This window comes from Sebastes umbrosus, chromosome 3 (genome assembly GCF_015220745.1).
Source record: "Sebastes umbrosus isolate fSebUmb1 chromosome 3, fSebUmb1.pri, whole genome shotgun sequence".
In the NCBI taxonomy this organism is placed as follows: Eukaryota; Metazoa; Chordata; class Actinopteri; order Perciformes; family Sebastidae; genus Sebastes; species Sebastes umbrosus.
Genome location: NC_051271.1, coordinates 8,224,465 through 8,237,795, shown reverse-complemented (window position 1 = coordinate 8,237,795; position 13,331 = coordinate 8,224,465). Strand labels below are relative to the sequence as shown.

General features: G+C 38.2%; 2 protein-coding genes across 4 annotated transcripts in view; both read left to right on the top strand.

Annotated features, from left to right (window-relative positions):
- The window catches only part of pik3r5 (phosphoinositide-3-kinase, regulatory subunit 5), an 87,994-nt gene extending 81,316 nt beyond the window's left edge, over positions 1-6,678 (top strand). For all 3 annotated transcript variants that reach the window (XM_037764997.1, XM_037765000.1, XM_037764998.1), the window contains 8 exons: positions 205-330; positions 576-707; positions 1,376-1,469; positions 2,017-2,093; positions 3,120-3,213; positions 3,525-3,607; positions 4,220-4,335; positions 5,317-6,678. In XM_037764997.1, the coding sequence (XP_037620925.1) occupies positions 205-330; positions 576-707; positions 1,376-1,469; positions 2,017-2,093; positions 3,120-3,213; positions 3,525-3,607; positions 4,220-4,335; positions 5,317-5,467 (873 nt within the window). In that variant the 3' untranslated portion in view covers positions 5,468-6,678. The remainder of the gene's footprint in view (positions 1-204; positions 331-575; positions 708-1,375; positions 1,470-2,016; positions 2,094-3,119; positions 3,214-3,524; positions 3,608-4,219; positions 4,336-5,316) is intronic.
- Positions 6,679-7,807: 1,129 nt separating this feature from the next.
- LOC119485511 (phosphoinositide 3-kinase regulatory subunit 6) overlaps positions 7,808-13,331 on the top strand; it is a 30,543-nt gene continuing 25,019 nt past the window's right edge. Inside the window, exon 1 of the mRNA XM_037765155.1 lies at positions 7,808-7,908. The gene's annotated coding sequence lies outside the window, so the exon portion shown is untranslated. The remainder of the gene's footprint in view (positions 7,909-13,331) is intronic.

Below are 13,331 nucleotides of genomic sequence, written 5' to 3'. Positions count from 1 at the left end.
ATCTGAACGTGAAATCAATAAGTCAAATTGAAAGAGTCGCTCACGCTCTTGAATAAAGATATGAAAAAAGGCTCCATAGAACACAAGGTTTTGTTTATGACATCATATTTACTAAGCTGTCAAAGAGCTGAGTTGTACTGTACAGAATAAAGAAAGACAAATATGATGATTCCACTGTTGTAACTGTTGCTTTTGCTTAAGCAGGATCTTCACCTAACGGGCTCAGGGGACAGCACTAACGACATTGCCCATCTCCTGGGCATGTTGGACCCTTGGTACGAAAGAAACACCCTCAGCCTGCTTAACTTGCCTGCCAACGTCGTCTGCCAGGTACAACTGGAATCTAACTTTTACACTTCCTAAACTAAAACTAACCCTCACGTTTATCCAGCTAAGAACATGACTGATCGCCACTGGCGTCTATTTCCCAACCAATGTGTATGCCAGAGAATTGTTATCATGCAGATAGATAAAGCCTGGAGCATGAACACATTTCAAAAATGTTTTGTTTTGGCTCTACATACATACGTCATCTTACTGTGTTATTGTATTAATTGTTTTGTATTGCTCTGCAGCAAACCTCAAAGACGGAGTCAGAGTCCTATGATAGTTCATACGAGCAGCGTCTGCCCATCCTGGCTGACTTGGTCCTGTACTACTGCCGCTACGCTGCCCGGCCAACTCTGATCCAGCTCTATCAGGCTGAGGTCAGACACACTTTTACGCACAGCAACAACACACTATACTGTATGCATCCCTGCAAGCGACCTATTTTAAAAAGACAAACTTGTGAACAAAAATAGGAACCTGATGCCTCATTACAGAAACTTCCTAAAGTCTGAAATCTCTGAAATCTCAGTTTAGGATGACATTTACAATTTTTGGTTTTACACTTTAATATATTTAATATGTATATTTGTATTTAAAAAGGTGACACGATTAATGCCTTCGACTCCTTGTTGCAAAAATTGAAAAATTGAACGCCCATTTCTTTTGTCCATGAAGCTAGCTAGCAAGTGACAAGTGAGAGCCGTTGATATTATGGCTTGTCCATCTCGAGTACATTGTAATCAAAGATACAGACAGCCTCATGTACATTCTAAACATAGATGTAGGCATGAGAGGACGAGTGGTGAATGAAGAATCTAATGTACAGTTATAGTTAGGATCTCTTAAGTAAAGATAAGATAGGAGGTCTGAGATAGGATAGGACACGGCCATGATTTTAGAAATTGCTTCTGTAATAGGAAGATTTTTCCTATCTTTGAGACTTAAGTTAAGTAATGAGGCCCCTGATGCCCTCTGGTTGTTGGTATTAAAAAGTGTAACGCTGCTCCAAATGTCAGTGATTGATTGAGGATCTTTGGTGTTGCAGTTGACGTTGGCAGGTGGAGAGAGGAGGACCGAGGTCTTCGTCCACTCCCTGGAGTTGGGTCACACCGCAGGAACACGAGCCATAAAGGCCATGGGTGAGTGTGACACACGAGCCAAACACACGCACGTATCCTAGCAACCGTGCCGCAATGAAGGGAATCCTCCACATTTTCCATGCAGTGAAATGCATCATTAGGTTTTATGAGGTCGAGACTGGACTACATTTACGACAGCGGAACATCTGCTATTTCTATATTATGATTCATTCTACTTCCACTTTTTTAGTTTCACTTGTCGCCACCGCTTGCACTTCTGAGAAGTTAAAATTCAGGGAACGCTCTTTATGCCTCATGTCCGGTAGTTACCGTGAAAAAATGACTTTGCTTTATTCATTTACTCACAATATTCTTCATGCAAAGTTATGTTTTTGTCATTGCAAATTTAATATCTTCTTCATTGAATACTGTCTGTAAAATTTCTGTCACGGCAAAAATCCCAGTGTTAATTATGCTTCAATTGTTCACAAGTCTGAATGTGTGTAGTCATATTTAACAGAATTTTAGCATTATTTTAAACGGTAGAACTGAAACACTGCTCTCATGGATCACTAATGAGTGTGTGTGTTTTTCTATCTTTATATAGGTGCTGCCAGTAAACGGTTTGGTATTGACGGTGACCGAGAAGCAGTGCCTCTAACATTGGACGTGGTGTACAACAGGGTAAGAGAGTGATTTTATTCCCTATCAGAATGAATGTCTTGAAGCTGCACTTTACAAGAAAAGTATTCATAAATACTCCATTTTATCAGCAGAAAAAAACCATCCTATTACCCTTTTGGAGACACCACAGGTTCACCCCATTTAACCTAATTCAACTGGTTTCGGTTATGGCCACTTCTCCAAACCCAGGAAATGACTCGCCAAATTTTGTGCCAAAATACAAAGTCTGCTAAACAGTCATGAGCACGTGCACTGTCCTGACCAAGCTTTTGTCTCTGTGGTCACTGTGGTATGAAGCATTAGACTGGTAACAATGATGTCCCTCTTTACTGGCATTATCTGTCCATCTTCGACAAAGACAGATCTCTAGACCACTTTTTGAAGGTCTCGTCTCAGAATCGATCACATTTTTAATCGGTCTTGTCTCGGTCTCAGACAAAGAGGACTCTGGATTTTTATTTCAAGACCACAACTGCGGGGATATCACTAAATTGCCTGTGCATTGGCCGATTTATTTGTTAACATCATTACTGTGATTACACATAGAAAACAGTTGAAAAAATTCCCACACACAAAATTCATCTCTGCAATGCCTTTTGATTATTTTATCAAGACATTTCTCATAGCACACTTACATATACAGTATATAGGAGGAATCTTCATTTGTTTTCTGTGGGTGTTTTTATGGGAATGTGGATATTTCAGATCAATTTGAGCAGCTCCTATATGGTTTGCATGCTCCACATTTTATCTTAAGTCTGTCATGCAGCGTGGGACTCACACTGGTCTGGTCTTGGTCTTGATTTAGTCTCAACCCCTCAAAGTCTTGGTCTCAATACACTCTGGTCTTGGTCATGACTTAGTCTCTGTTTAGGTGGTCTTGACTACAACACTGCTTATCTTTCATTAGATACGTTTCCTCAGTTTTAAATATTGTTCCCTCCTGTAGTAGTCAGGCAGCAGGTGTTTCTCATTTCAGTTTTTTTTTTCCAGTAATAACAGCAATAATCTTCTCCTCCCATGCAGGTGGTGATTAGTGGGAGAAGCCAGTGGAAAAGAGAAACCAAAGTCTGTACGTCCGTAAACTTAACCAAAGCATGCAAGAACCCTGAGGAACTAGGTAAGCTACTGCCGCTGGCTACTATAATACATGATGAACTGTGCTTGATTGAGACAGCACATTAGCTACGTAACATAAACATAATAATTACTGTTTAGGGGTAAAAAGAAACATTTATCATTAGAAAGTCAGTATTTCAACAACTCATTTTCTTCATTTATCTCATAGTCACTGTATATTCTGTTGCTCCAGCTAATGTTAAATGGAATCCCTTGATATTTTCCTTTTGAAACCTGCATTAGGTGATTAAGAAGCAATTACTGTCATATGTGTAAGTGCACTCATAATTGAATGAAATCAATCTCTGTCAGACTCAAAGATGGAGTGCCTGCAGCTCACGATGACTGAGGTCCTGAAGAGACAGAACTGTAAAAGCAAGAAGGGCTACAACCAGGTGAGCTACTGAAGACGTGACATCAGCCTGTCGCGGTGGTTTGTGGTTAAAAAAAAGTGCCGCAGCAACACGTTTTCACAAACAACTCTGCAACACATTGTCTATTTAAAGACAGAGACCTCAATGCATTCTTGATAGCATCTCAAACTCATCTCAACTGAATCTCTCATCTCACGTACACTGAGAACAAAGTTCTTCACTCAGACAGCTTGATGGAACAAAAAAAACCACAACACAGGCAAGACAGGCGTCTGTTTTGCTTGTGTGTTTTGCCAATAATATTAACTGCTCAACATTATAGCTTAACCTCATTTAGATGTGGAGCTTTAATTTGCAATAGCCGTTACACATCTCAGCAGAATGATTGGTTTTTAGCTCAAGGCTCTTTTTACAACTCAGGGACAAAAAGAAGTGCTTCAAAAACAAAAGTAAAACAACTCAGACACGCTGCAACAGCAATGAATAGCATATCAAATGATGTACAAGTATATTGGCACAGTTTTGAAGGAATTTTCCACCATCTACTGTAGCATATATTTTAATTTCTTCTCCAAATTTTTTATTCATGATGTGCAGTGCATTTAGTTTCTAATTTGTTATTTCCTTTTGCAGCAGCTGAGCGTGACGGAGGTGAAGGTGGACAAGGTGCAGGTCAGCGGTGTCGGAAACACAACCTTTGCTGTGTGTCTGGACCAGGATGAGAAAAAAATACTGCAGAGTGTCACCAGGTGTGAACACACACACACACACACACACACACACACACACACACACGCACATACACACTTTCTGTAATTGTGTGAAGCCTAATAGACATAATGCATGCCCTATAGCCCCTAGCCCTACACCTCAGGATGTAAATCTAACTTTAACCTTAAACTTAAAGGGGCAGTGTGTAGGGTTTGGTGACATCTAGTGGTGAGGTTGCAGATTGCAACCAGCTGAAACTTATTCTGTGTGCCAAGTGTGTAGCATAACTATACGATGACCGACGCAAAAACGTGAAAACACGGGATACTGTAGAAAGACTGTAGAAACATGCCAGTCGGCTTTGTGAAGAGGACCCGCTCCCTATGTAGATATAAACAGCTCATTCTAAGGCAACAAAAACACAACGATAAAGAATACATACTTATTAATATTATATTCCATTTCTGCCAATAGATCCCCCTAAATACTACACACTTTTTCTTTAAAACCAAATCTTAAGTCATTTGAAAATGTCTCAAAACGAGAAATGTGAAAAACTGAAATTTGTCCACACACACACACACACATACACACACACACACACACACACACACACACACACAAAGAGGAACTGATGTAGACGTACACAGTGTCTGAAAAGAAGTGGTACACCACAAGTATTTAATCTTTCAAAACAAATGGTTCTGTGAAGTGGTGGTCGCCCCTCTAGACAGGCTTCCCTGATCTTTTAACGTCTTCAACATAAATAAATAAATTTAAAAAAAAACATCTCTCAGGAGTTTCATATGTCAGAGACATTATTTCTCGTCTCAAAGACAGACGAGACAGGCTTGTTATTATTTCTTGTTGTATTCTAACTGCATTTTCTTATCTCACCTGCATCCTCTGCAGCCAGAACCCAACTACATAAATAGAAACAAATACACACATACTGTATATACACCATCCACTCACAAGTGTCATTATTTATCTAACTCATGTGTCTCCCTCCCTTATAGATGTGACATATCAGTGTGCTATAAACCCGACAGTTCCGCTGACTGGAGGCTAAGAAAGGCCCCATCCTCGGCACAGATCCAGCCTCTCAACCCCAGCTTCTGCTCCCTGCTCTGCCTGCCCATCGTCACTTTCAGTGGGGCTCTTCCCTGAGGCTGCTCACCACTGGTTTGGATGGTTTGAAAGGACATATTCTGTGCACTTATGTATGCTCTGAATAACAGACACTGATTGCAGAAGGAAAAATCACATGAACGGCAGTGGGATGCATCTGTTGGAAACATGAGGACTTGTGCAGAAGGGGTACTCAGGAAACAGCTGACCTGGCCTGAGAAGCAAAGAATGACTGGAGATACAATAGTTCTAATGATGCTCAGTGCAGCTTCCTCTGTATAAAGCAATCATTCACTGTTGTTAAGGAAACTGTTCGAGTTTCATTCGACAGGTTTCAGTTCCTCGTTTCCTGCTGATGGAGAAGTGACTTTACCCAGAGTAACATCAGAATGTAATCTGGTCAAACAGGGCGACTCTACAGTGCAGGATCTCAGGTGAGATGGCACTCAAAGTGGCGACAACAATATGTTGAAATAAGCCCGGGACCTGCCAGGAGAGGGAATTACAAACATGTGGCATAGTTTGAGAACTTTTCTTTGGATCAACTGACATGGACATGAATGACCAGAAATTATACACCTGTTGACCAGACTGTACTATGTAACACCTCCGATTAGGGGTGATTATGGGACTATGTCTGAGAATGGACACTATGGACTTACACAATATGTAAATATCATGTTTGTAAATATTATATTCTATAACTTGAATGTTACGCCATAATGTTTAATGTCACATGGGAATTTACTGATAACATTTCTCCTAAGGAGTTACAATGAAGTCACTGTTTAACTGGAGTTATCAATATGACCAGCAGGGGGCTCTGTTGACATTCCAACTGACTTCAGGTGAAGATACTTTAACAGTCCAGCCTGAGGTGAAGTCTCACTTTGTAAAAACTGTAATGGAATTTATGTATAGACCATATTTTAGCTCTTGCAAAGTGCTAACCTTTATTTCACCAAGGGCACAGATGGGAAATATAAATTTGATATTGTGGTGCTAAAACATACCTTTATAAAAATTAACTGATTTATTGCACTTTGCATACTGTCAATTATGACATTTTAAAACATATATATGTAATTGTGTTGTTGCTGTAAAGGGATAATACCCTGATCACCTGACTGAAACTGAAATTGTATGTACATATATATTATATGGAATTGGAGCACTTGAAGATTAGATTAAGGAATTAGGTACTTTTATGTTCAAATAAATGAAAAATAAAAATTATCAATGCATATTTATAATTGTATATGTATCATCTATGCAATGCGTGTGTATATTACCAACTTGTTATTGTGTACATATATGTATACAGCAAGTATGGGTACGGTGGTGGAATGCAACTGAATACACTCGCTCAGGTCGTCCTGGAAAGTAACATTACAACATCAAGTACATTTGCTCAACTACTCTACTTAAGTACAATTTTGAGGTACTTGTATTTCACTTGAGTATTTCTACTTTCTGTTACTTTATACTTTTACTCCACTACATCTCAGAGGGAAATATTGTGCTTTTTACTCCACCACATTTATCTGACAGCTTTCGTTACGTTACAGATTCAGATTATTAATACAAAATATAATCGACTAATAAATAATGATGCATTATTATAGATTAAACTACCCAGCAGTATATAAAGTAATTAAAATGTGCTCCTAACCCTTTACCAGCTGCATGAGACATTAAACTGATGAACACATTAATGCATCAATAATTATAATCCAATAATATAATATAGATTATTCTACATAATGAGTACTTTTACTTTTGATACTTCATATTTTTAATGCTGATACCTTTGTATTTTACTTAAGTAACATTATGAATGCATACTGTGATATTAGTACTTTTACTGGAGTAAAAGATCTATCTATCTATACATCTATCTATCCATTTATCTATCTATCTATCTATCTATCAATTCAATTCAATTCAATTTGCTGTATTGGCATGACTGTCAGGTGAACAATATTGCCAAAGCGCCAATTCAATAATAAATAAAAATAAAAAAGAACAAAATAAAAACCAAAACATATATATACATATATACAATTAATTAAGCAAATTACAATATATAGATATTTAAAAAGAACATGCATGTAAATGGAAGAAAACAATAAAGAAGTAATTAATGTTTGTTATGTCAATTAAACAAACAAACAAATAAAAAACAATTAATAACAATATATTGCAAATCTAAAAAAAAAAAAAACTATCTATCTAATCTAAACTATAAACACCTGTGACGTCAATAATAGTTTACATAGATATACGTGCTCTGATTGGTTAGCCCTTTCCTGACACGCCATTGGTCGGTTGCAGCGCTGGTGGGCGTGGCCTGAGGACGAGCCTCACTACTGTCAGTCAGTTAGTTGACACCACAGAGGAGTTGAATAAAGTGTCACCAGCAGAGAGAGAGAGAGATGATACAGTCGACAAATGGAGCTGTTTGCACAACTTAACTGCTGGTAAGTTTACTATTTAGTGTAAAGTCATCTTATACACGCTGCTGTTGATCCTGTTCCTGTTTATATCTACTTTTGTTGTTGTTCTGGTATGGTTTTAATGATGTTTACGTTTCGCACTAATGAGCTGCAGCTTATCTGATCCTGTAAACACAGTATGTCACTACTGCACCATGCAGATAAGATGTGACAGTGTGGTTTACTGTGCAGCACCTGACTGACTGATATAACTTTACCCTGTGCTGCTACTGCTACTGCAGGCTATATGTCCTCCTTTGAAGAGCCTTTTTCTTTTTTTACCCTCATCTTTTTTAACAGTCTCTTCTGCACTATATTCACATTTTAACAGTCTCTTCTGCACTATATTCACTATTTAACAGTCTCTTCTGCACTATATTCACATTTTAACAGTCTCTTCTGCACTATATTCACTTTTTAACAGTCTCTTCTGCACTATATTCACATTTTAACAGTCTCTTCTGCACTATATTCACATTTTAACAGTCTCTTCTGCACTATATTCACTTTTTAACAGTCTCTTCTGCACTATATTCACATTTTAACAGTCTCTTCTGCACTATATTCACTTTTTAACAGTCTCTTCTGCACTATATTCACATTTTAACAGTCTCTTCTGCACTATATTCACTTTTTAACAGTCTCTTCTGCACTATATTCACATTTTAACAGTCTCTTCTGCACTATATTCACTTTTTAACAGTCTCTTCTGCACTATATTCACATTTTTAACAGTCTCTTCTGCACTATATTCACATTTTTAACAGTCTCTTCTGCACTATATTCACATTTTAACAGTCTCTTCTGCACTATATTCACATTTTAACAGTCTCTTCTGCACTATATTCACATTTTAACAGTCTCTTCTGCACTATATTCACATTTTAACAGTCTCTTCTGCACTATATTCACTTTTTAACAGTCTCTTCTGCACTATATTCACATTTTAACAGTCTCTTCTGCACTATATTCACATTTTAACAGTCTCTTCTGCACTATATTCACTATTTAACAGCCTCTTCTGCACTATATTCACATTTTAACAGTCCTGTATCACAGCTGTTACCCTGCACTATATTCAGTTTTAACAGTTTTCTTCATCTCCTTGTATTTTTATATCTGGCATATTATTTTTATACTTTGTACTTTGCACTACTAACTTTTTTACTGCCTTTTTACTAACATGTTTTGCACTATGGAACTGTGATGCTGGAAACTTGAATTTCCCTCGGGATCAATAAAGTTACTATCTATCTACCTATCTATCTTTTTTTTTGAATGGGCTCTTTGACATGCAATTCAGCAGCAAGGCTATAAAAAACCACTTCCACACGTCATTGGCCTATGACATGAGGGAATTGGGTGTATTTTTCCCCCTCCTCCTGAGATAATAACAAGGGTTTGATAACAGTGCCTGATATGATTGAAGCCCTGGCTCTCTCTCTCTGTTGTGTCTGTTGGGAGTCTTAAGAGCACAGCTGTATTTCCTCCAGCTTCCTTGTTTTAGATCCGAGCTTCCTGGTACCACTTTGGGATTAAGGGGATGCAGGGTGGCTCCAGTCTGTGGGTGTGTGTGTGTCCATATTAGTCCCTTTGTAAGTGGTATTTTTGCTCCAAAAATGAGCTAATAATTGCTTCATTTTATGGGCAATAACCCATAGTATGGTAGCATTGTTATCCTTAGCAATAAGGCACATATTACAGTTTTTCTCAATCGCTCTGTCTCGTTTTTTTTAAATTTCAAGGAGAGGAAAACATGCACATTCTCAAAATTGTTTGTGGTGCTGGGAGTAGATCCCCTCCAGTATGTACTTTTTCAAAAAAATGACTTACTCCCACACACACTTTTCTCTGCTTTATTAGTCAGTGTTTCGGTCAACAAGGACCTTCATCAGGACATTGTCATCGTTTTTTTAAATCAACATTCTCTAAACTGTCAATTTGCATTTCTGCAAAATGTAGTAACTCACCCAAAACACTCCATTCATGCTTTAAAAGCTAGTTATTGTGTCAGTAAATTTGCCACCAAAATGAAAAGTTGTTTTGTCATCGTGTGAGCCGTACTGGTCAAAATGCTTAGCTGTTTTTTCACCACGGCACTCAACCTTGGAAATGTTTCTTATATACAAATCTCCATTTTGTTCTACTTTTTGTTGACACTGACTGCTTACTTTAGGCTACAAGAATGTCAGTTTTGTCTCGCTGAATGCTAATGTGTTTCGCAATGAGCTTTTTAGATTCTAATTTCAACAGTAGGTAAACGTTTACTGGGGAAAGTAAATACTGCACAATAGTACACAGAAACAGGCTAACCCTATGCGTGTTTATACAGTAGATATATTTGTGTAGCAATGTGTTGAAACGATGATAATATTTAGAAATTGTGAAGAGGATTCAGACAATTTCACTGAGAATCAACTCATCAGTTTTGATCAGCAAGATGTGTGAGTGGTTATTGTGCAAATTGTAGACTCTTACTCTTTTGCCAAAACACATGCAATTTGCTTGAATGAATGAGAAATTAAAATCTGTTGTGAACAACAAACTAATAAGAGATTTGAACCTAATGTTTAATTCTCATTCAAGAATTGAGCCAAAGCGAACGAGGAAAACTGTAAATCTCAAATGTTGGCAACATGAAGGTTTTGCAGCTATCCACTGCAACACAACGCCCAGTTAAGAATGACCTCTCTAATCAAATCAGACTGCTGATGATGTCAACTATTGGGTGAGGCATTCCAGTTAAACATGACAAAACAGTGACATAGTGCTTTCAAATATTTAGGCCATCATCAACTGAATGCTGGTAATCCAGTCTTGAGCTTGGCTCTATAGAGGAGGAAATTACTTGAAACATATTTGGGGACATTAAATAACAACCGTAAATCTATAAGTAACAATCATAATTCAACTACACATGATGAGCAAAAGTAGTTACAGTCCACATGGTGTTAAATCTGATCTCCGATGTAATGGTAACCTTATCATAAGACAGTGCGTTCACCGTGACCAAATATGTAATGACATCACCACAAACATTGTTTGATAATTGTTCAGGTGAGATGAGGACAACTGGAACAGGTGCACAAGGAAACACTGGATTGCAATTAACACCGCACTACAGCATCAACACAAAAATTAATTAAGTAATAGCTGTCATAAATCATAGGCTTAACACCCTTTGTAAGAATGGTAATGAACACACTAAACACATAAAGCTTCACACAACACAAAACTAAGCCTTTCTTCCTCTTAGTTTACCTTCCAGTAACAATAGAGAGCATCATTGCAGATAAAATGTATTTTTTTTACTGCAAGCATGCACTTCTACCCAATAAGTTAATTGTAGAAGGTTGGCGGCAAGCACAGACTATAAAAAAACAACACTAATGTACCTGTCGCTGCATTCTTGTTGTGTGGAACTACAAATTTGGGATACAGGGTAGAGCTCGGGAGGGATTTAGGTGAAGCAAGAAAGCAGCACGTCAGCTGATTTTGACTGGATTAATCTGCTGCCAATTAAACAAACACACCCCAAAAACATAACACTCATCCAGCCAAGAAGTTTTCTTAGTACAACTGTAATTTTCAACAAACTTATTAGCTACTCTACAGTATGTAGAGAAGTTGGGGTTTTCTCAGTTACATTAGTTACCTTTCGATTGGCATCTAGCAGCCATTGTGTAGGCTTATCTTCAGGCAACCCAGCCATGGGGGTTGTCACTTTGTAGAAAGTATCATGACACTCAGAATTATTTTGTAAGATCGAAGACCTAACACGTTTTAATAGTTTAATAGGAAAGTCAGTGTAACACCTCTTCCTAACTGGACGCGGTGCGAATGTGTTGATGTCCTAACCTGCTCCGTGCGTCAGCAAACAGGCAAAGCAGCGTGTCGCTTGTTTGAAAAAAAACGCTCGCCCTGGCTCTATTTATGCAAAAGTTTTGCACACCTCTGACCTATTTTCACTGGTCAAAATATGTTCTGGACTACTGTAGGAACATGGCGGCGAGCTCTGTGAAGATATAGATATAAACGTCTCATTCTAAGGTAAAGAAAACATAAAAAATCGTATTTTCAGGTGATTATACATTAAAGAAAACATAGTTATTAATATTATATTCCATTTTTGCCAATGGACCCCATAGAATTGCTACGCAACGTGCCTTGAAGGCCTTTGGGTCAATCTGTGTCACCTCTAAACCTTGTCTGAAAGACAGTGTCAGAGTCCATCGTCTCATCCATGTTTTATTAAAATTAGATCCATAACTGATGTATGGGGAGGGTGTGAGTCAGTGAGCCGCTCCATCCCATGAGGGTCAACATCATGAGACATGAAACCTTTCTATACAAAGACCTCTCAGTCCTCTACAAAATGTCACCCTCTTAAAAGTAATTTCTGCACCAAGGTCCTTGGAGGGATATTCCAAAAGTGTCTTAACACTAAAATATTATTTGTTGTGAATCAGTAAATCATAAAGTGATGCTGGTAAAGTAAACCCACATGAGTTCAGCAGTGGATCTGACACAAGGAAGTGTTCGGCCTTTGGTTGGTACGCCGAAGTTGGAGAAGCAGTTTGGCAAAAATGGGCAGGTGTTTGAGTTAGCTGGTGGTTGCTGGTTGAAAACTGGTTTCTCGTACCAACCATACCAGAAACGCAGCAAAGCAAACAATCTGTTTTTAATTGTGATTTAAAGAGAAGAAACTGAGCTGACCTGTGACATGCTGTGGATTATGCTGCATACACTGAGTAAGGGCTTGTTGAATAGTTCCTCCAGCTGCAGAAGAAAACAACTCAATAAACTCTGTTGTAATCCCTTTTTTCCCTTTTGGGCTTTAAGATAAACAGTTAGGTTAGGGCAGTTAGATCAAACGGACTCCACCATGTCTGCACACTGTCTGTGCTAACACAAAACTTGTGTGCCTCAGCTGAGGCTTTGACCACTTCAGCTCAGTCAGATGACCTTACTAATTCAAGTTATCACTAAGTCACTTGACATGATGCCTTATGGACAAAGTGCTCAGCAGAAACCTTCATACCAGGGTTCACAGTCATGCACAAAACCGCTTTACGGTGCACTTTATATCAGTCTGTATTTTAGTTTAGTTTAGGAGTTTTGTAGAGCTGAAATGTTTTCTCAACTAATCGATTAGTCAAAACAAATCTGCAACTATTCTAATAATTGGTTAATTGTTAAGTCTTTTTTTGATTTGTGATTTTGGGCTATACAAATATAATTCACTTGACACCTCTAGACTACATTTGCTTCTTTAGGCAGATGTTGCCCTGTAGTGCTGGGCCCTCGTCGGCCCACACAGCTGTTGCTTTTTCCCGGAAAACCTGACAAAACATTTTAAATGACAAAGTTATGACAAAACACCCTTAAATCCACACACTGCAGCTCCC